General features: G+C 37.1%; 1 protein-coding gene across 1 annotated transcript in view; it reads left to right on the forward strand.

Moving 5' to 3' along the window:
* Positions 1-25467, forward strand: part of LOC124616344 (band 4.1-like protein 4) — a 621141-nt gene that overhangs the window by 590876 nt on the left and 4798 nt on the right. The window contains exons 16-19 of the mRNA XM_047144652.1: positions 1938-2150; positions 2362-2682; positions 10469-10723; positions 14381-14711. Of these exons, the coding sequence (XP_047000608.1) occupies positions 1938-2150; positions 2362-2682; positions 10469-10723; positions 14381-14711 (1120 nt within the window). The remainder of the gene's footprint in view (positions 1-1937; positions 2151-2361; positions 2683-10468; positions 10724-14380; positions 14712-25467) is intronic.

Below are 25467 nucleotides of genomic sequence, written 5' to 3' on the forward strand. Positions count from 1 at the left end.
TTGAGCACATGATTCCTCAAACCTACTTAACAAATTTCCATGAGGTTCTCAAAGGTAACTTGAGCATAGCTTGGGGCAATGTATAGGCTTTATTTCATCAAGATTAGATCATAAAAAACAAAAAAGATATCGTGATTTAAAATTTTGCCTAAAACTGTCTTGTCTGTCCGAACACACTACCTCCAAAACTTAATATAATTGAATAGATAAAAAAAATTTATCCACCAAGTGGTGGCAGGAGGAAACCCATATAGAAGTTATGGAAATGTGCAAGTTTTCAGAGCCAGTGGATTCTTTTTCTAGTGGAAGGGTTGAAGGGGAATGAACAATAAAGGAAAAGGCCTGATGAGATTCAGGAAAGGGGAGAGTTATGGAAAAGTTGTCCAGAACCCCAGATCAGGGGCTTACTGGGAAGGATGAGAAGCAAAGACTGATTGTCAGGGACAGCACTAGACAAGATTTGGAAACCTGAAAGATTAAAGGTGAAAATAGGGTAATAAGCAAGACAAAGATTACATCATACAAGAGTTAGTGAGAACAGGAAGCTAATTGCATTACATGTGGCGACATGTGACATGCTGAGGGGGGAGGGGGGAAGATAAAATATAAAGAAAACTAAAAGAGAATAAAGAAAGGAATAGTTACTGGAAGAAAGTGTTGAGACCAAAGAAATTAATGTAAATTAGGGCCAGGTGAGTGGCGAGAAACGAGGACATGTTGTAACACCAGTTACCATGTGAGTAGTTCTGGGAAACTGGTGTGTGAGGGAAGAGCCCAGGCACAGATTTGATGACAATCATGTTGTAAAGCATGCGCTGCAATAGGATTTGTGTGTTGCCAGTATTTACCCTCTGCCTATGTCCATTCATCTTAACTGGGAAATTGATGATAGTCGTACCAATGTGGAAGGCTGAACAGCTGGTACACAAGTGTAGTTTCACAGACAGCTATCCCTTTGATGGTATATGTTTTGTCAGTTACTGGGCTGGTATAGGTTGTGGTAGGAGGATGCATAGAGCAAGTCTTAACAGTGGGGACAGTCACAGTGACAGAAGCCATGAGGTAGAGAAATGAGTGCAGAAGGAGCACATGTTCTGACCAGGATACTGTGCAGAGTGGGAGTGTGATGAAAAACTATTCTAGGAGTGGTGGGCAAAGTGTCCAACAGAATGGACCTCATTTCAGGGCATAATTTTAAGAAATCATAGCCTTTTAGTTGATATATTAAGAATGCATTAGTGTATAGTTGTTATATTGTGTGAGGGAAGTGAAGGGGTCCTTCCTCCTCCTACAACCCTCCTCACCCTGCAGCGGTCTGTGTGAGGCATGCTCCCTGCACACTGCTCTGAATTTACACATCATTTGGGTATACCAACAGCTAGTTGGTCTTAATCAACTCCACCAGGGATTTGAAGTCTCCTAAGCTCCTCATAGAGGTTCTTTCCATTGAATGAGGCCCAATATTGTATTTACCATAATGAAAAAAAAAGTGAAAAGTCTTACATACTCTTCTCACAAGACAATTTGCTGTAATCACTTTGGAATTTCTTCTCCAACACTTAAGAGAACAACTGAAAGTATAGTTCAGCAGTGTATTTCCCAGCATGACTGAACATTTTGCTGTACATTTCTGAGACCAGCGTAGATTTCATCATATGACAGGTGTCACATTTACCATCATTTGAGGCGAACTTTTATATTAGTTCAGATGTGTATTCTTGACATGAATAGCACTCCATGTCTCTTTTTTCATCTGTTTTCAGCAATTTAGACTGCTACTTCATAATCATTTTGAATTAAAGTGTAAAATGTTATTACTCAAAATTTGTCCTACAAATTGGTGAACTATATACATATGATACAATATAATTACATTCTATACAACTATGCCAAAAGATTTAACTGAACTATTTATTTAGTTAATATCTTTCTTACAGGTCTAGATCTCGATCTCCATCCGAAACAAAGCCAAGGCTCCCAGATGAGTTAAAGAAACATTTGGAATTTGATTTGATTGATACAGAGGGAATGTCAGAAGCACAGCTAAGAGAAATTCCTTATAAAGTGGTTGAAACAAATAGTAAAGCCTTAAGAGTCAAACTGTCACCAACCAGTAAGAGAAGACAACGTTCCCCACGAAGGACAAAAAGGTAAAGTTTCAATTTTATTTATAGGGGAAGCAACAATAATTTTATGAAGCTAACAATAATTTCCATTGAACTTCTTAGTCAAGAAATTGTCTCAATTCTGGTATTGTTTAGATGAAACAAATAAAACTGTATAGTTCCCAGTTGTGATCTTGGTCATACATTGCAGCTACATATGAAAATATTTTATTTGACTGTACATATCGTTGCACAGCTGTTCCACGCCGGAAGAGAAATGTCAGCCTCCCAGCAGTGGAGACAGCCCACCACCTCCCTACTCTCCTCCAGATGGTAGCGGACCACCCAAGCCTGGCCCTTTACCCCCAGGTGGGGGAGGCAACTCTGGCACTCAGGGTGGTGCAGGCTCCGGACTGACGGACTTCCTGAACAAGAACTCCGGATCCAGTTCCGCCAGCCCTGCAGGATCTCTGCGTATACGCAATACTAACACTGATGTCAATGGCATTAATAACAACAGTAGTAACAACAGCAATAGCAATAACAATAACAGCAGCAACAACAACCATTTACCAAGGTATGAGGATATTCCTCCACCCCCTCCTGGAATGCCACCAGGTTTCTTTATATGATATTAGATTATGTAATGTGTTTTATGTGTCATTGTGTTGTTCACTACATCACAGAAGAAAATACGAATGAAGTTACCTGTTATTTGTAAGTGTTTGTGAACTTTGTTACGTAGAAAGTGCTTTAAATTTTGAATTTTCTTCAATATATGAAAAAAGAAACGCTGTTTTGTGACATATAAGCTTCCATCACATTGTGCAGTTACATGAAATATGGTTTCCTCATGAATTTAAAAATATGCCATTGCTTGATTTTATCAGTGAAACCTTATCTACAATAATAGTTGTGTAGTCTGTAGAACTTAATGGAGAAAAATAATTTGCTGATCACTGAAGTTGACCGAAAAGATAACTACTCAGAACTAGAGCAAGAATCAGGTTCCACATCAAGATCAAACCTGGACATCATTGTTCTGCGTAGCACAGTGTTTATTACTCACCCATCATTAGGACTGACGACAACTTATATGTGGAAATTGCCTACAAATGACTGCATTCAAATTAACAATATTATTTAAATAGTAGTGCAGCTATTAATGCTTCACCTATAAACATGGAGAAACTACTTTTATTTGGTTCACCACACAGTCTAGCTATTTCTGCCTTTCCCACACCAATGTACTTAAATATGGTCAGAATTGTGCTCAACTATACAACCTTTCAGCCTGATAAATGCTAATATGATCATATGTTGTAGAACTGTAGTGTGAAGGGGAGAGGAAGATGAATAAACATTTGTTCAAATTGTAGGTACACTCATTTCTTCCATATGTCTGCAAGAGATTTGTTGTAACTTTTGGATTCTTCAGCACTGTCTGAAAATCCTCCCTTTTAATAAGCTCGGATTTAGTATGTTTTTTCAATGATCGCAAATTGTAAACATTATGTAACAATATGAAAACAATATTTCATTTTTGAAGGGGGCTGAGTTGACGGGAGTGGGGGGGGGGGGGGGGGGGGGGGATGGGAATCTGCAAGAGCATCTCTCCAAGATTATAACTCACACTACATTGCAATGGCAGCCCAGTTTGTGAATCTGGTAATTGGGATGCAAGATGCGAACTAATTTTATGTGACAATATAATGATGAGGGTGAACAACAAAACCTGAGGATAGCACAGCTTACAAGTGCAATCAGTATTTGTAAAGATTCTACAAACTATTTGTGGGCTTCCCTCTACCAGTACGACACTGATACACAGCAGTAACAAACAACATGTTGCAATCGATTCTCTGATAACATATCATGGGACACATATGCTCCATTAATAGTCAAAGGGTTAAGACATGAAATTACACTAACATTTCTATAAATTAGAATTCTGCACTTTTTAGGTACCAGAATCAGGATACTGTTTTGGAGAGTAACTCTTCTTGTATGGTTCCTTGAATTAAAACATGGGATCACATACATTTCTACATTGTTGAAAATACAGCACTGGAGGCTTTCAACAGCTCAATTATATATGTCAAAGGCTTTCAGATCATACCATTTTTCTTCAATCTTGGTGCCTTCAACCATCTTCCCAGAACTGTTCTAAACTAATATGAAATAGTTTGTGGAATACTTGTTGAGGATGGTTACTAAATATTATTAATTTTCATTATATGAAGGCTATTCAAAAAATATTTGACTATTATTTATTAAATCAGTCTTAATCAGACACAATTGTTTGACACTAATCACCTTCAGAGTGGCCCCCTTCACCTTCTACACACCACCCACAATGCTGCTGCTACTGCTGGAAAGCCTTGTTTGGTATGGTGTGCAGTGCTTCATCGAACTCTACATATCTTCTGAAGTCTGGATCCTTTCAGAGTCTCTTTTAGTTTAGGGAAAAATTCAGAAGTAACTCAGTACTATGTCAGGGGAATAGGTAGACTGACAAATCACAGCCATGTTGTGTTTTGCCCAAAAAAAAAAAAAAAAAAAAAAAAAAAAAAAAAAAACGCCTGTGAACCGATTGAGAATTAGGGACATGTGTGTTATCAAAGTGAAGGTAGCAACTACCCACTGCCATCAAGTCTGGCCAGTTGTGTCTCACTGCCTCATGAAGGTGATTCATAACTTCTTGTTAGTACTCCTTAGTGACATTAGTACCTTCTGGGGCATACTTACGACGGAGCGAAAAATGACGGTCAGCTCAACTTCCACATTGCTGCAGGCCTGCCTCACATTTTTGGGTCTCGGTGATGATGGCTGCTTCTATTGTGGTGACTGGAACTTTGTTTCTGGTTCATGGTATTAAATCCAGGTTACATCACTAGTGATCACTGAGTTACGAAAGCTGGGATTACTGTTCATAGTATACAGAATATCCTGTGTGACCTCCGAATGTAGTTGCTTCTGCTCAGTTGTTAGCAACTTAACACAAATTTTGCAGAGATCCTTGTGAGGTCCATATCTCCCATTAAAATGGAATGAATCGAATCAGTACTAATTTTAACCTTGTCTGCAAGTTCTCTGTTCATGATTCGTGTATCCTGCATCACTAGGGTCCTTATGTGATCAATAACCACGTCATTTGTGAATGTTTAGGGCCTACCTGAATGTGCTTCACACTTCAGCGATGAGTAGCCATCTTTGAAGCAGTTGTACTTCACCATTATCTGTGTAGTACCCATTGCTTCAGCCCCAAATACTTGCCGAATCTTGTGGCTAATTTCAACTTGAGAACTGCCAAGCTTAAAAAAAAGTGGTACAGTTACATAGTTCCTCTTTTCCTTCATTTTTACCACAACACAAAATCCAACAACTACCACTTACATGTGTTCACTTGTTGACAGTTACCCAGTGCCTGGTTGTTTCTGCAGTCATGGAAAACATCAGGCATGCACAGTGTGTATGCCTAAAAACATAGAGCATGTGTGCCTCATTACTATTGTCACGAAAATAAGGTCAAATACTTTTCTGAACAGCCCTTTCACAGGGTACTGAAGTCCATCATTAATCAACCCCTTTTTTTCTCTTCATGTGACACATCTATGAATGACAAGTTAAATTTTTACATAGTCTAACACAGAAGGTTTTTGTACAGTGCACCTAACACTCACTGTCATTCACTTGCAAGGAAATTCTTCACAGGCAGATTTCACGATCTAATATAACATTTCATGACAGAACAACATAGTTCAATGACGCAAAAGTACTGTTCCCCAGTAAGCAGGGCACCACACTCTGAAATGTTTTCTTTAGTTACCGTGGGGAATTTCTCCACCTTCCATTTGTTCCTGTGAGCTGCAAATCTAAAATCCCAGTAGTGGAAGTGCATTTGGATTTGAAGTTGTGAAAGTGCAACTAAAAAAAATTGGACACACAGCACTGTAATTTATGGGTGGTTTATTCCTAAAACATGTATAATCTCGATGAGTCAGATACTAATCACTAACACAGCCTCAAACTGCACACACCATTATAATCACTCACTGCTAGGTTACATTAAGACAGATCTCAACAATTCTGACATTATTCCTGTGTGGTACACTTCATAATGTTCACATAGGCTTTAACTAATACTATTACTATAGTTCATGGTCTCAAGAATTCACGGACCTTCTCACAGCTATTTATACAGTTAAATTCAATTTATAGTCTCAACCTCTGACAGCAGTGTGTCACTTTATGGTTTTTAGTCAATTGCAAAAGAATGCTAGATTGAGAATAGAAAAAAAAGAGAAAATATAAAGATAACAAGCCCTGGATTTTATGAGAGTCATCATCAACAATTTATCTAAGAAAAGCTTAAACTTTTAATATTCCCTTTAAAAATCAAAATATGTGAAATCTAAGGACATCACCAGTTCAGAAAATTTTGGGCTTCAGTTAGTACATCAGGACAGAATTTTGAATTATTACAAGTGTAAAAATTAGTAGTATCTTGAAAGCCTATCTTAAAGAATTAATATCTTTTGAGTTACAGAAATTTACATGCAACAAATCACTTTCTCAGAATCAGGGACAGTCAGTCTACAGAACTGACCAGTTGCTGGTTCTGAGGTTGCAATTTTGACACACTGATTTTTTTGCACGGTAATGAAAATATATCTTCAAATCCTGATGTCTCCTGAACTAATTAACTTTAAGTAAAAAAGATTAAAAGTGTATAGCAATTTTATATAATATCCTATTATGTCAATATTAAATAAGTATTACAATCTGAATAATTGTTAATTTCAAATGTCCTTTGGCAACCAAAAAAAAAATAGCTTCACTTCTTCAGTGGGTGTATCATCTGATCTCTTTAAAATACAGACTGACACATTCCCATACCTACAGATCAAAGATACAAATTCATTATCACTATGATATATGAATGGAATGTGGTTTCTACACCTAGCTCCAAACTTTTAGCTTATATTTAATGATTATATATATTAAAACCCTTTGCTTCTCCACATGTATAATGTAAGCCAATGACAATGACACTACAGTGCAAGAAAGAACTACTCTCAGCCAAGAGCACTCATCATTGTTAACTATTTCATACATCTTATTACTACTAATTCAGCTTACTTCTCTTTCTTAACTTTATGTGTTTACCACAAGAACAGTTCCACATCACAGACAAACAAAAAGGTTTCACTGTACTTAACTGCATGAATATTTAAATTCAGTGAGGAAACTTAGCAGAATTTGGGTACAATTTCTTCAGTTGCCCTCATTATCTGTTTAGTTGTAAATCATTGCTTCACTTTTGTGGGGTTCAAAGGAAAGCAAAGCACTTTTCTGCAGCAAAAGAAATAATTTGCCGGAAAAGTTCTTGGGAATTTAGGTTATGGGTATGACACACCATTGTAAATCAAATATTAATAACCTGTTGTAGCTACTGAACTTAGCAAAGTTTGTACCTTCTGCTTTTGTAAGTTCTTATCTCGTAAAATCCCTGTAATTAGTTTACCTTCTTTGGATGTTTCTACCTAGCATGAAATTACATTATGTCTCAAGGTCACATGTATACAGGTTTCTTCTACTGATGAGATTTGTACCTCAATGTGTCTCTTACAAATAATAAAGCTGCCATTACATTCACATTGAATTCCAAAATCTGAAAAGAGGAAAACTTAATTTACGAGTAATAAGCCACTAAAATGTTAATTATATTACATATTTCATTTTTAAACATACAACATAGTCAAAAGCCCAGTCTCACCAGTAGAAGAAACTTGATCGTCTTTGTTTTTGCATGTTACCTATCTGCATGATATCACTGAACAATCAAACCATATTTATGTTCTGTTTCACCACTGCTCCATTGTTTTGTTTAATGTTGTAGAAGTCACTGTTGTAGCATGAACTATTACAATTTACAAAATGCATGAAAGGAATGAAGTTACCACCTTTCTGGGATGAAGACGGGGAGAAATTCTTCACCCTCTCTGTTAAGTTTTCATTTTCTTTAGTGAATGACAGCTTACAGTCTATTTAAAAATTGTAATGAAATTTCATTGTAGTGTGGCTTACTTCTGTATCAGCTGTAGATGCTGCAATGCTGTCAGGTGTAATAAAGGATGTCAACTTATATAGTAAACTCATATAAATGTAAAATAGTCATAGTTATTAAAATAACACTGTAATACAAGCATTTTACTGATCTCAAGATGTTTTCACTGAAACTTGTTATACATATATATTGTGAATTATCTGTGAAATATTATTCAACACAATAAAATATTTGTCATTCTGAACATCACTTTTTCTTCATGTAACAATAAGAAGGCTGGATAAATACTTTCCTTCCAAAACACAATATCATTTCTGCAACCAAATAGACCAGATAAAAGTACTGTCCCTCTTACTACGTGTATGGGAATATGATGATGTATAGTAAAAATATAGGGTGGATGACGTAACTGTTAAAAAAGTGTCAGTGTAGGATTTTGCATTAAAAGAGATGTATCAGAGCTTTACATATAAATTTCTTGATTATATTTTCGATAACACGACATAATGTCTCTAAATGAAACAATACTAACGGAAATATAAGAGTATGAAACAATATCCACTTTTTTGTGTAATGTTATATTTTTCTCGGAGACATATTCAGACTTCAAAATTTTTTCCACTGCATCAGTTGTCACAAATAATATGTGTTACAAAATAAATAATTTCATATTCACTAAAGTATACTTATTTTTCAAATTTGAAGAAATACAGGTCTTTGCATAAAAGTGGGCCATCTTGCACACACCACCATAACACCTTTTGCAACTGAGTAATGGTTGAACTATTTTGCCCGTGTTCCAGTCCTACTGTTCATTAGTTAAGCAAAATATTTTGTTTTGAAATACTACTGCAAATTCCTTTTGAGATTTTTTAATCATTTCTGGTGCTTAACAAATCATTATTTGATATCCAAACATGTATATTGGCTGAGTCCCTCCACCCCTTACTCTGTATGTGCTAAATATACTATGAAGTTGGTAACTTGCCAATTTCCATCAAAGCCTGTCTTTTTCAGCTATATTTTGTATCTTCCAGTGTGCACCTTATAAAAATTTACATCGCAATCCAATATGCACAATTTGTACTGAGTACATATAGCTTTCTGTCTGAGACAGGAAAATGGGTCATACCTGGGTCAGATTCATACTTTAGTTTGATGATCAATAATACGTTATAATGTGCATGGTTTCTTGACAGATTTACAAAAACATTTGAGTAACTCATGTGATAGTAGTTCTGTATATCTTCCTGGTAAATATAAAACAACTGCAATACAACACAAACAGAGCACCAGTCAAATAATTCAGAGACTGGACATGTACAAATGTCCATGCCATATTTTCAGAAACAGCACTTAGGCACATAGGCACAGAAATCAATGCCAGATATGGGGTGAGTGAAATATTTACTATTAAATTTCAAATAATGATAACTGGAACAGCAAAAACAGTGATATTAGCTGCAAAGTAAAGTCGGTGACAGAAACATATACAGTCCATTATTCCTGTTGTTGAGCATTATATTTGTAAAAACTATGTGGCTGATAGTACTGACATGGGGATTATCTGTCCAGATGTTCAAAATGTTACATATGCTGTGACAGAAGTCACTGAATTCTTAATATTTTTAATGCTCAATCACACTTAATGTTCCTAAGTAAAAACAAATTCAATAAGTCTACATACAGGGTTTTGTGGGCATTATCAATGACAAACAACTTGAAAGAATTTATTGGGCTCATATGCATCTTAATAAACACAAAATTTCAATTAAAATTGGAAGGATATCATGTTCCTGTTATAGTTTCTTTCTTTATTAAGTGCTGTTGCAATTTCAAAATTTGCTTCTTTCTTTATTAAGTACTGTTGCAATTTCAAAATTTATATCATACACAAGCATAATCAGTTCATTCCACTGGTATTAACTCATATTATAATTGGAAGCTTCTGTAATGTCAGTGACTTCATATCATTTACATCAATTTATGGTGTGCAGTGGTACAAACTGATTGTGTTTGCAAATGAGATAAATATTTCAGTTGTAACAGAACATGTTAAAAAAAAGCAAAGGTCATAATGTGAACATATCATTGAAATAATATGTACATGCTGTGGATTATTTCCTCAGGAAATTGATCAATTAAATTTCTTGTACCAAATTGTCTCAAATGTGCAATATAAATTGTATCAAATGTGATAAATCAATTACGAGCAGAAGGAAACTGAAAACCTACTGCTCAAAATTTTACTTGTTATTATTAAATGCAATAAAATTAAATAAATTTGTTGTAGACTGTCAACAGCACTAAACGTGTTGGAATATCGTGGCAGTAATGTAAGTGGCAGCAGTACTTCACGTGCTGGCCATCCAAGGGCATTCAGTTCTGCATTATATGACAATCCTACTACTCTCCTTGGAGGCAAGACCAATGGGCACCTGCCACAAAATATTAACAACTTAAAAGCAAGTGCGTCCGTTAGTCACGAGCATTCTGATTCGGGACTCAGTGCAGAATCCCAGGATTATAGTTTATATAGCACAGCAAGGTGAGAAATGTACTCAACAGATACAAATGTATAATATAAATTGTATTAAATGAGGTAAATCACTTATAAGAAAAGAAAATTGAGAGCCTTTTTCTAAGTCTACAAATTTGTCTCCAAAGGCACCGCACTGACCTTCATTTCAATGTAATCACACATCTAATTTCAATTACTTACCCTGATTTTTATTTACCATAGAACTCATATTTTGGACTCGCTACTCAAATGATGCACTGATGGGCCAAAACATTATGACTACTGCCTACTGCTATGTTAAATGCCTCCTTGTGGTGTTGCACATGACACTGTAAGGAAAGAATGCAAGTGGAAGAGAGATGAGTGGGCAGTCATTATAGTGAAGATACGGGCTGCAAATACAGAAATCCTGTGATATAAGTGGTTTTGACAAAGGGCACATTGTTGTGGTCCTGCTGTTGGAAACAAGAATGTCTGAAACTGTGAAGCTGCTCGACTATTTGGTTACTGCTGTCGTGGGCACCTTAGGAAAGCAGGTGGAATAATGTGTAGGCCATACAGTACTGGACATCCACGTCTCTTCACAAAATGTAGGGGTCAGAGGATCCCCCCCCCCCCCCCCCCTTGTGTAATCCAGGATAGGCAGCAGTCTTTGGTGAATCTGAAGTCAGAGTATAATGCTAGTGCAGGCAAAAGTGTTTCAGAACATACCATTCAAAGGCTATCGTTGAACATAGGGCTCCACATCATACGACCCCACATTTTCCTGTGTTGACCCAACGACATCATCAGTTACAACTGCAGAGGGCACAGTATCACTGACGTTTCACAGTGGGTCAATAGAAATGTTCACCTGTCAAATGAATCACATTTTATACCAGGTCAGTGGCTGGGTTCTTACATACTGTCATCCAGATGAATGGTTGCTTCAAACCATCACGGCATCACAGATGCTGGCCAGTGAGAGCAGAATAATGCTATGGGGTGCACTGAATTGGTCGCCTATGGGACCTATGGTAGTACTTGAAGACACCATGACAACAGGGTAGCTCTCCATGATGCAAGGCCAGAATTCCACTGCAGTGGTTTGAGGAGCACTCTCACATTGGTGTTTTAGCCAGCAAATGCCCCTGAGCTGTACCCACTGGAACACATATTTGGTGCCAGTTGTGTGCCCACAGACCATTGTCCCATAATTTGCAGGAATTTAGCGACCTGTGAGAAGACATCTGGTGCCACGTAGTTATGGAAACCTATAAAAAACTTGTGGAATCCATGCCAAGCTGAATCGCTGTTGTACTGTGTTTGAAAAGTGGATTAACTTACTATTAAACAGGTGGTCATAATGTTTTGGCTCATCGGTGTAGACAAGCCTCACAGATGCTCATGGTGAAGTTCACCAGCTGCTGGATAATTTTCATGTGATTAATATCCAATATCACTGATATAATAATATCAGACATTGCAAGAGTGTGCAACTATCTTTATTTTCTCTCTCATTCATTTATTTATATAATCAGACACAACTTACGTTGTATAAATATTCCAGTATTTACTATCCATCCACTACAAAGACCGTTCTACATCTACATCTTACAGCCATCCTTTCACTGCTTTGGCTCAATTGCACACTGCAGTTTTACGTAAGTACAACTGATAGATCAGTGTCGAGCTTAATATGATTTGCAGACATGGCTTTGTGACTGTGTAATTCAATACCTTCTTTGATCGGCTGCAACATGTCTTGAGGAATTTATGCCCTAGAAGTGAGTCAGATCAATTTTGAGCATACCTTTCCTACAATGAAAATTATGTAGGAATATGTCACCAACCAACTCATACAAAACAAGTAAGAAACATATTTCACTGCTTATCACAATAACATAAACAGCAACAATAGTTTCCACGCTAACAATGTATGGCACCTGTTCTACGCGTTGTTTGTAGAAGCACTTCTGGGTGTCGATACCCACAGGCCACATACAGGTTGTGGATGGACAATGAATTTTCACTTGTCTATGATAATAAAAAACAGCAGAATATGCTGGACCATAATGAGTACTAGACTCCCTTCTGAACTCATTTCACAATAGTGTATAACATGGAGAATGACACAGTGAATGAATTTTGTGAATGAATTTTCAAAACTATTCTTTCAGCATATGTGGTTGCCATTTATCATTGGTAATAAAACTATCATACATATACAAGAAGTATGTATGTTCATTAAATGCTATAACTAAGCATAGCAGTCTCACAATGAAATGGAATCAACTGCATCCTTTTTCTGTAAATTGTAGCCATTTCCTTTGAAAATCACACAAGATTCAGTACCTTAACCCTTTCAGACTTGATTTTTTTCTGGAGGAAAGAAAACTTTCCTTTGTGTGGTAAAGCTCTTCGGTGATTTTTTAATGATTTTAAGTCCAAGGTTTATACAAAAATATGTACCCGTTTTCAAAACATACTTTGTACACTTGGCTTCATTTTATGGAATAAAATAATTAATTACAAAAAATCCTCTAATGTAATGAATAGTAACAATGATTACTCAATAATTATCATGCAAAATAACAACAACAGTATTGAATTACATCATAGAATACAGCAAACCAACCACATCTGTGTCTTCAGGTGGTCATGAGCTGCAGGGCAGTACTGCACAGTTGGCAGCACCCAGGCATGATGAAAAGGCAGAACATTCACAAATGTGTACCTGAGGTTTCCATTGGGAAAAAATCCTTTTTTTTTTTAGAGAAGACATACTAAAAGTTAACATACACAATTCCAGCCAGGGAGTATGATGGGGTTAAAAGTTAATGTTTTTTCTTTTCTTTCCTGAAGTTTTATGATGAATGTTCTGTCTTAACACTTCTGTGTTCAGCTCGGTCACCAGTCAAAAGATGTGAGACTTCTAGGTTCACCAAGTTGTTCCATCTTTATGTATTTGAAGCACAGTTTGCATCGGTTATGGCCAAATGTGATCCAAGTGAACCCATTAGACTTGTTATATTTCATGTCAGTTGTGTTCCCCGTTTATGCATATACAAGTGTGCATGTTCATTAAATACCGCAACTAAGCTTATCACTCTCGCAATAATATGGAACCAAATGCATCCTATTTCTACAAATTGTAGCCATAAATATTCTATAAATAGTTTTACCACAGTGTACATTTTTTGTTATAATAAAAATTGCAAATGTGAAAATTAGTCTTCAATTGCAGAAAATTCAAATACCCTAATTGATATTTTTTTAAATTACAATATTACTATATGCAGTAAGCATTATGTTTGAAGCTTTATTCTTATGGTTGTTGTAGAAATAAATGCTTTAAAAACAAAAGCCTATAAACCTCACCTAATAGTCACAACTTAATTAATTAATAATTCAATTTTTGTTAAAAAATAATGTTAATGACAAATATATATAATTCATGAATAAGCTGTTTGATTTGTGTACAACTAGAGCTCCACTATTCACGAATTCAGTATTCAAAATTGTTAAAGCCATTAGAAGTGTATACTATATTATTCTATAAACAATCCTGACTATTTAATCACTTTCAGGTTTGACACGATAGTTATATATGAATTATTTTGTCGTATGAACACTGTCTTGGTTTCGCTACTTTTATATGTTTGTTTGCTATTCCTGTTATTATGACAGATCCAATTTCCACAGATCAAATGATGGGCCAAAGTACGCACAAACAACAAAGCTGTCAACTGTATCTGTGCAGCCTCCTCTGCCTTCCTTAGTGAGTAAAGGTGGTGGCCGGGATTACAGTCAACAACAACAACAACAACAAGCTAACACTCGGCCTTTTCACCAACCTACCTCCCACTCTTCACAAAGGCAATGGGAAGATGGTTCTTCAGGGTTATATCGCTCCTCAGCTTCTAATGTAAATAATAACTGGAGCCAGCAGCACGGGGGTAGTGGAGGCCGCAGACGTGGGCCTCTCTACTACCAGCAATCATCAGGAATCCTCAGGGACTCAAACAAGTTCAATGTGAGTATAGAGTTTGAGATTATAGTGTGACACCATACCATGCATGTCCCGTTCTGCTGGCTTGAAGCTGCTTGCAGTCTACAAGCTCCCACCATTTCAGTAGCAACTATTTAACAGGAAAAGTTAGATGTAGCTGTACTCCTGATAGTATTTTTCATTTAAAACTGTTTTACTGAATAACATTTCAAAGATGAGGGAAATGGGTAGTTTTTTAAAATTAAAAATTTAGTTGCACCCATGAGCAGTAAATAAATGAGATGCCACACACTATAGATGTTTGGAGAATTGTGGTTTGGAAAACAACACCATGAACCACTGAATCCAGATTTTTTTAAATGAGGTTATTTGCCTTCAGTATTAAACAAATTTTTAGTGACAGAGAAAGGAAATATTATATAGAGATGGCAGAGCATTCACTTGTTCACATTCATCTCTAACTCAGAACTTTATCTTGACTGAGGTCTTTTCAGTGTTCACACTGCCTTTCAACATAACCTCTCCATCACTACATCCTAACATTTATCATATGTGCCTGTTGTCTGACAGCTCTCCAAATTTTAGTATGTACAGTAACTTGGTAAATCTTTTGCACTTGGAGGGGGTGAGGGAGAGGAGGTGGAAAGGAGAGGAGGGGGGGGGGGGGGGGGGAGAAGAAACGGTGTAGCACCTCATCTCTTTTTTCACCTCTGCCAATCTCTTCCAAAATATTTGTGGTTTTTTATGATTTTCTCTGAATCACTTTTGTAGGCTGGATTTTTACTACCCATTTCCACTCAAACAACTTTATCTCTTAGAGTTGCTTGCTGCTTTATACTTCTTTATTTTTCTTACTTTTGGCTTTGCATTTGCTTATAGTTTGATGGTTATTATCAGGTGTTGAGTCTTTTCTGCTTAGCTTTTTATCTGAAAATTTGTAGAGTTGTGACAGTTGTTTCTTAGCACTAAAGATTGCAGATACTGAAGTGACTTGAGTGACAAAATGACAGTGACATTACTTGAGACTGAAATTACACACAAAAAAAGTACAGACATTGAGCCACAGAATGGCATACTGAAATGACTAATAGTGAAGGAAAACATATGATGTGTGTTCATCATAAGGAGAAGGAAGAAATGGACAGTGATTGAGGAAACGTCTAGAATGGAGCAGGGTGAGAATGGTGTATTGTTGTGCAGACAGGAGATTTGGACGCAAGACGTTGTCGAGGCCAGGACGAACCGGGACTAACAGCCAACTTGCTCCACCAGAGGTCTCGCTCAGCCAGCTTAGAGCTTATACTCTCGCCTCTCATCCAAAGCACATACAGTGAGTATCAGCTTGCCTGCACCTTCTGCACAACGGGTGCAGTGGTTTTCAACCTCTGCTGCCGGTAATCCAGATTCTCTGCGTGCTATTTTCTGTAATAACTAGCACATAATCAAAAAGATGAGAATAAAAATGAAATCATGAGATTCATGATCTTTGATAAGAGAGCATAAAAAAGTGCCATGTGTATTAAGTAAAAATTGATCTGCTGCTGGCAAAAAAATCTTGGTTTATCTTTATTAGTATGAAATTTTGCTTGTGCATGTTCTTTGTCTCCATACCAAGCATAGAAGTTAATAGCTAATAGAGGTTGAAAATCATTGCATGCCTTGGAGTTGCAGTAGCTTTAGAGCAACAAGTAGAAAATTATATGCAAGTAGCATAGAATAATTTTTAGCTAGTCTCACATACTACATGGACTGCTTTTATTCTTGTATTTTTCAGACAATATGCTTTTTAATAGATATGGCTTATTCTATTTCTGCATTAATGGTGCACTAGCTTTTACAAGGCACTAGAAACAACTGATAGAACTTCCCAGTATGACATTGAAATTATATTTATTTAACATTGTGCAGTATATTGACTATAGTTATATAGATGCTTCCTGTAGATTGGGATCAATCCCCATTTGCAAAATATAATTATATTTCTGTGTTATCTGAGAAAGAGAAATGAACTAAATTAAAGAAATGTGGAAAACAAATGTGTGTTAACTGGTGAAGAAGAAGATAAATGACTTCATATAAGTTGACGATACATGGAGTGCCTCAGGACAGAAGAACTCGTCAAATTGTTGTCGGCATTCATGAAAGATCTGACATTACCATTCTTGAAAGATTTGATATTACTGCAAGTGCCAGTGCCTTAAGACATTTGCAGATGTTGTTGAAACTTCCAGAAAAAAAGGTTTAAAAATGTATAATGAAAAATGGCAATCACACAAAAGTGAAAGAAATGTAAGTGGAATCCAGGAATTATAAGAAAGGTGCTACTTAGCAAGAGGTAATCTCCCAATCTGAAGGCTACTCACCATTACAAAAGGCCAGAAGACAGGTGACATGCCTGTACATGCTAACAAATGACCTTGGTATTTTGGTAGTAAGATGAATTCCATCATCTGTTATGATAGTTCTCTATTTGGAGTCATAATACTGCTAAATACAGAAACAAAATGCTGGACAAAGAAACATTCCTTTCCCATTGGGTCTTGTTATTATTTTACTTTTTGAGACTGATACAAAATCTGACATGACGACAACAGTACTGAAAATGAATTTGCATGCTCTTCATCATAGAACATTGAAAAAGCTATCCTAATTTGACATCAAACACAAAAAGTTTAAGATAATATTGTATGCATATTATGGAGGTGAGATTGGAAAGCACAGCTGCTGATCACAGCTTGTTATTTTAAACAGGCACAAGGAAAATGATAAAATGAAGAGGACTAGTAGAAAATAGCACTGAACTGAGCACATGATAGAGAATTTTCCTTACTTCACGTACCTCGTGTCACATATGCCACTAAATTTGAATAGGATTCACAGCCCTCATAACAGATCTATCTACCAGATGAAAAGAGAAGATTCTGATGATCTATTCCAGACAGCAGTTTTATTACTGCAAGCAGGAGGCTACTATATACAGTCTAAATTATTTAGCACAAGCAATTGCAATGGAAACATTGAAAGAAATTCTGTAGTAATAAAATACATGAAGAAATTAAGAGTAAAAATAGTCTCATGTGTATACCAGCAATAAATTAAATTATAAAATTAAACAATGAAAAACTCCAGGATGGAAGAATGACAGTGTTATGAAAAGGATAGATAACTATTAGCCATATATGGGAGATGTTGAGCCGCAGACAGGCACACCAAAAAGATTACAAAAAAATGTAAGCTTTTAGCCAAAGGACTTCTGAAATAGACAATACACACACAAACACATATTCATGCAAACACAACTCACACAAACTTGGACATTGTCTGTGGCTGGTGGAGCCATACTGCGAGCAACTGTGCATGATGGGAGATGCAATCTGGGTGGTAGGGATAAGGAGGAGGCTGAGGTGGGGAGGAGGAGGGAGAATGGGGTGTGGTTGGGGAACAGTAAAGTGTTGTTTGTGGGAGCATACAAGGAAAAGGTGGAGAGAGGGTAGGGCATGTAAGTGCAGTCAGGAGGTTAGAGGAGGGTAGGGGGGAGTAGGAACAGGGAAGGGGATGGCGGGTGAAGAACAGTGACTAACAAAGGTTGAGGCCAAGAGTGTTACGGGAATGTAGGATATGTTGCAGAGAGAGTTCCCACCTGCGCATTTCAGAAAAGCTGGTGCTGGAAGGAAGGATCAAGATGCCACAGGTGAAGCAGTCACTGAAATGAAAAACATGTTAAGTAACTGGGTGGTCTAGCTGTCTTCGCCACAGTTTGTCGGAAGCCATTCATGCGGACAGACAACTTGCTGGTTGTCATGCTCACTTAGAACAAAACACATTTATTGCAACTTAGCTTGTAGATCACATCACTGGTTTCACAGGTAGACCTCCCTTTGATGGGATAGATGATGCTTGTGACTGGACTGTAGTAGATGGTGGTGGGAGGATGTATGGGGCACGTCTTGCATCTAGATCTATTACAGGGATATGAGCCATGAGGCAAGGGGTTGGGAGCAGGGGTTATCTAGAGATAGACAAGGATGTTGTGTAGGTTCAGTGGGTGATGGAATACCACTGTAGGAAGGGTGGTAAGGATAGTGGGTGGGGCATTCCTCACTTTAGGGCATGGTGAGAGGTAATCAAAACCCTAGCAGAGAATGTGATTCAGTTGCTCCAGTTTTGGGTGGTATTGCATAATGAGAGGAATGCTCCTTTGTGGCTGGCTCCCTCATTCCTGTAACCCTCCTGACCTCAACCTTCATTAGTAAATGTCCTTCACCCACCATCTCCTTCTCTGTTTCCATTCCACAGCCTTCTATTCAACAAGCACACCAAAAGTCTTTTTACTTCTCTCCTTTTCTGCCCCCTTCCCTGTCCCCTTCTCTGTCCTGCCCTCCATATAACCTTCTGACTGCACCTAGCTGCCCTACCTTCTCTCCACCTCATCCCTGTGTGCTCCCATAAACACCAGTTTACTGTCTCATACTCGTATCCTGCTCTCCTCCCTCTCCCTACCTCAGCCTCCTCCTCACCCTGACTAACCAGATTGCTTCTCCCATCATGCACAGTTGTTGACAGTGTGGCCTTAGCAGCCAGAGGCAGTGGTTACGTGTGTGTGTGAGCTGTGTTTGCATGAATATGTTTGTGTATGTTGCCTATTTCAGAAGAAGACCTTTTTGCCAAAAGCTTACATATAAATTATAGAGTGCAGCAATCAGTTGTCCATTTTTACATTTTATTACACAAATCCAGATTTCGGTTAGTAGCTAGCCATTCTCAATGCACTATATTCTTCTCTCAATGCGTGCAAGTCCCTGTTGTTTGGGCGTCAGTCACAGTTCTTTGAAATTTCAAAGAACTGTCACTGACTCCCATACAACAGGGACTTGCATGCATTGAGAATAGAAAACAGTGCATTGAGAATGGCTGGCTACTAGCCAAAATCTGGATTTGTGTAATAAAATGTAAAAATGGACGACTGATTGCTGCACTCTATAATTTATAAGTCACATAACAGTCGCTGAGTGCACCCACTTTCCGAATGGAAGGTAACCAGAAAAAGCTTACATGTTTAGTAGTCTTTGTTGTTCCTGTCTTCAACTCATCTCTGTTATATGGTGAATAGAAATCTATCATTTTCATAATATTGTCAAATTATAAAATTGACATGTCTGTGCTTTGTCCTACACAGAACATACATTTTTTTTTTTTTCAGTGGAATTTTAGAGTAACACACTTATTAGTATGTTATGCAAACTGGAACTTGGAAAACCAGAAGTTGTGTAAGGAAACAAACATAAACATCACCTGATATTTATTATTTTATATTGTGGCACGTTTGTGCATGATACAGGGAGGGGCGGGGGGAAGAAAATTTTAGTTTTCCATAAATTAAGTCATGCATTTCTTCTTTGTGATACAAAAATTTTAAAAATCAGGTAAGGAATGCAGATGTTAAGTGCTCTTATTTTGAAGAGGGGAATTCAAATTGCCACGTAGCCAACCTGATTCATGCTTCTCATGGTTTCCCCAAGTCACTGCCACTGAGATGGTGACATTTCTTCTGTCTGCCTCTGTCTGTCTCTAACGACCCTGTTGTTCACTGTACAGGGTGTCCCAGTACGAATTTTGCTGCTAAGGGGTATGACAGGAATGCTCATTTGAAGCAAAAAACTCCATATGGACATATGCCCTTTTCTGAATGCTTCCAAGACAGAACACCTTTAATGTACATTGTTGATACGTCCAGTCATTTTACAAGAACAATTGGAAACAGGACATGTATTCATATGATGTTTTTTGCTTCAAATGATTGTTCCTCTCATATCCCTGAATATTGGTCATTCTTCCTGGGACACCATGTATGTTGAACCTTAACCATAATTCCAAAACTGGAAGCAAACAATGGATAAGAAATACTTTTATGATAAAGGAGAAATGTTGGTTTGTAGCAATGATTAAAATCAATCAGATTTTGAAGGTATACATTTACATGTTCCTTTCAAATCAAATAATGTTAATTTGCTCAGAGACTCGAAAAAAATCTTACAACAATATGCAAATTGGTGTGAATACATTTATGTATCTAGTTACTTTGCATACATAGAATCATAAAAAACTGTAGATAAAATATGAGAGTTTTATAGATATTGAAACTCACAAAAAATTGAAATAATGTAATGTTATGGCATGTAGGACTTCTTTATATCTTTTAAATTTGAATGTACTCGTAACTCTAATTTGGGATGATACCTGATAAACAGCCAACCCAATAAAAAACAGTATTTTTTTGAAACATTCCAGAATATTTAAAGATTCATGGAAACATTTTCAAAACTATATACCAGTAATGAAACTTGAGTAGAATCTCTGTCTGATGTTCCATCACTGCTGTAGGGAATCGGCAATCTTGCACTGCATTTTAAATTTTAGTAAATGAAAAGCCATATGAACTAATGTTGAGAAGTGGAATATTGTACAGGCTTACTATTTGTGTAAGCCAGTTCACTGCCAGAAAATAGTGAGGGACTAGAATTTTAAACAGAATGATGCCTACAAATGGATTTTATGGCCCAAAATATATTTCTAACGATTGCTTTACAGAAGAGTACTGTAGGTTGTACATAGTTCAGTGTCTAGTGTATGACAGTGTCTTCCTTGATAAATTGTCTTTTACTTCTTCATCTGCAAGCCATCATACAATGACTGACACAGGTTTCACGATGTACCAGAAATATTACCTCCACCACCTACCCCACCCACTCATCCCTTCTACTCATCACACAAATGGTATGGGAGAGGAAAACATGTTGGTATCCATGCCCAAATTTTAGTGCCAGAGGCATTACATAAGATGTATGTAGAAGAAAGTGATATGTTCTTGACACTGTTTGGAAGATTACTCAGAATTTTGTGAGTAAGGCTTTCCAGAACACACATAGTCTCTCATGTAACTATCTTGCATTCACTACAGAGACCTGCATATAATATGCAGCTCTTCTTTGGATCTTTTCTCTCTATTATATTAAAACTTGGTAAAGCTTTCAGATTGACAAACAGTGCTAAAGAAGTGATTGAACAAGAGCTTCGTTGATGACCTCTTTGTCCATGATTTTCAGTGCTTCATGATTCTTAGAAACAAATTTGAGTCTGAAACCCATCTTCCCCACGGCTACATTAGTGTGGTTGTTGCACTTCAGTTTTCTCCAGAGGGATATTCCTAGGTACGTGAAAGATGTGATTGATTCTGAGACTGATCACAAATTCTGTAGCTGGACAATATCAGATTTTTTGTCTGTTACTGAAAATTACATTATGTTTATTTGTACGGTCAGCTGCTAATCTTTGCCTCAGATAGTTTCTTCCCTAACTTGAGGTATGCCAGATGCTGCCTTCACTTCTGATGACGTCTCCCATTAAGAACAAATTACAGGGTTTTGTGTGCTAGGAATTCTTCTATCCAATTTTATACATGTTCACTTATTCGTAAGCACACACTGTGTTTACCAAGTGACAGTGTGGGAATGGAAGATAAGAAAAATGTATCAATGTGAGCTATGCTATCTACTACCACCTAGATCTAAAGGCCGATGAAGCTCAGTTTCACACAGGTAGCTCTTAGAAAATGTTGATTCCTACATAGATGTCATTGGGCCTCCAAAAAAGAACTACATGAGTGCAATATATGTTACACATTTCTACAAGGTAGTCTATAGTTCTGCACATCCGTTATGTGACCCTACAGAAGAACTTACATTTTACTCCAGTTAAGTCAGGTTGAATGTTGCAACTGCATCATGATTTTCTTCAGTGAAACTGTTTCAGAGAATACCTTCATTTTGACATGTTAATATGCATTCTCTGACACTCCGTTGATCCTCTTTTTTTTTCCCACACATCTGTATCCATTTCACATACATCATAATTTCAAAAATTATATCATTTGAAATGATTGCCAGGTCCTTTGGAAAATGCTTGCATCAAATACAAATATAAAACATTATTAAAGTGTAGACACATCACCTTTTTGAAGCAAGGAACCTTAGGGTTCTAACATCTCAGTCAAATTTGCTGTGGATTTTTTTTTTTTTTTTTTTTTTTTTTTTTTTTTTTTTTTTTTTTTTTCTGGCACTCACCACATGCCTATCACATGACTACAGGCAGAAAAGACTAAATAATTACAGCATATTGTTACAGATGTTGTCAGATAACATCAAGAACTATACCTGATAACTGTTTAGCAAATCAAAAATTCTGATACATAGCAGTGTGATGGGGTACTTTATGGCCACAAACTGTATGCATGACATGATTAATAAATGCAAAATCCAAAATACATACAAGCAGAGTAATTAAACAGTAATAACATTCACAAACAAGTCATATAAAGTAACATATGAAAATTTAAGTCAGGATCAAAGTTTGAGCCTGGATTTCCTACTTCTAATGAGCTTTAGGATTAACCGTAAGTTGGCTAAGGTTCATTTCATAACGTATACCAACTCTCGTCCTGTGCTAACATATAGGACCTCCACCATTGTCCTTGCAGTGATGCTATTTCCACAATGGTAGAATCTCTGTACATAAGAGTTCAGAAACTTAGATGGATCATCAAACATTTGGTTCAGTACTTTGGAGGTATTCTTGAACTGCCTAACAGGAAATCCAAATTCATCACTGCCGTAAGATGTTCTGCTTATTGGCAGGTTCCTGACACCATTGCTATCTCTCTCTGATCCTTTTCCACGTCATCTGATTCATAGTCTGGTATCTCCCTCTTTTCACTTCAATCTGGCTTTTTTGTTCTTATCCTCTCTATTTTCATATGTATTTCAGTAGCTGTTGTTAGAATCCTTTTACTTGCCTTATATGTCTCACTCAGTCTGCTTTCCTTTCCTTGATCAGCTGTATGAGGGTTCTTTGCTCCTTTACCCTTTCCAATACTTCACTGTTCTTCACTTTATCCATCCATTTTATTTTCTCCATTCTCTTTCAAACCCACATTTCAAAAGCTACAATTTTCTCTCTTTTCTCTTCTTGTATATCCAGTTTCACAACTGCACAGAAACACCTCCACACAAAGCATTTCACTCATTTTTCCTTAACCCCAACCGAAATCTGCTGCATAATAATCATTTATTTTTCTGGAAAACTTGCTTTGGCATTGTAATTCTGGATCTTGTTTCTACTTCACTCATCCATTTATCAGTTATCATACTCTATAAATGTCTGCATTGGCAGCCTTTCAACTTCTTTTGTTTTCACTTTCTTATATTCTGTGTCATATACTCTCATGACCTTAGGTTTCTTTGTGCTGATTTTTATTCCATACTCTTGTAATTATTCATCTCAGGAGAGTGTTCTATTGCGAGATATTGTTTTATCTCCAAGAAACACTATTTCATCAGGACATCTGTTGCATTTGATCTTCTGTCCTCCTATGCTTAGTCCTTCTCTACTTCTAGCATCTTCACTATCACATCTTCAGTACACGTAACAAGCAGCATTGGTGAAAGACAACAACCCTGTCTTAATCCTCTTCTAATTTCAAACCTGTCTGTCATACTATTTCATGGTTGCTTTCTGCCTTTGTACAATCCCTTAATTAGTCTCCTGTACTTCCAGTTCACCTTCTTCAATTTTAGAATTTCCATCATCTTGTCCCATTTCATTTGATCAAAGATCTTTCCCAGGTGTTTGAACAAACTCCATTTTCCTCTTTCTATACATCTTTCATCAATTATTCTAATGAGTCCTACAGCTCCTTTTAAACCTCCCCCTTTTCGAAACCAAATTGCTCTTCCCCTTCCTTCTCTGACATTATGCACATCACAATGTTATGAAAAAAATAGGTTGCTACACACCGTAAAGATGACATGCTGAGTTGCAGACAGGTACGACGAAAAGACTGTTACGTGTAAGCTTTTGGCCCATCTATTCTTCAGAAAAGATAGATGCATACACATTCAAAAGTCAGGGGTGTGCACTGGCAGAGGTCAGTGCACAATGAGGGTGATGGGAGGTGAATTGTGAAAAGGGGACAGCAGGGGGGAGCAGGAACAATTGGATGTATGGAGAATGTGGGGCAGTATGTTACTGTAGGTTGAGGCCAGGATGATTTTGAGAGCGGAAAATTTGTTGTGAGGATAATTATTACCCGTGCAGTTCAGAAAAGCTGGTGGTGGAGAGGAGGATCCAGATCACCCAAATCTTTTTGGGGTCTGGAAACATCACTGTCTTGACATGTCTTCTGGCCATGAACTACTTTCATATGTAACACTGTATCCAGTAACAATAATGATTATGATAACAATGATGCATACATTCTAAAACTAACACCAGCTCAAATCTTCAGACCCAATTGTTGGTATTTTATGAGGGGTACACAGATGTCATGAAAAGTGTTAAATTATCCAGTACCCAATATCAAGAGAGAAATGAATATATAACTCAGGGTATTACAAAATACTAAAATGAAGACATCATTCATTCATTAATTCATCCCCCCCCCCCCCCCCCCACCCGACCTCTTTCCACCTTATCATCATCCTCCTTCACAATTCCTATAAATTTTGATCTGTCAGTTTTGCATCATAGTCTGTACTGATGAAGTAGTTAAAGGGTGAATGGCTGGATGTCAGAGTGAAACAGGCATAACATTTTGGTAAGTGACAACATTGCCATCATCAGGTATCTCTGAGGAGTGGACTGCGTAAATGTCAGCACGACACTTTTATATCCCCCCCCCCCCCCCCCCCCCCCCCCCATCTTGCCCTTCTGCTGTGTCTGCCATCCA

Source organism: Schistocerca americana, chromosome 5, assembly GCF_021461395.2.
Source record: "Schistocerca americana isolate TAMUIC-IGC-003095 chromosome 5, iqSchAmer2.1, whole genome shotgun sequence".
Classification (NCBI taxonomy): Eukaryota; Metazoa; Arthropoda; class Insecta; order Orthoptera; family Acrididae; genus Schistocerca; species Schistocerca americana.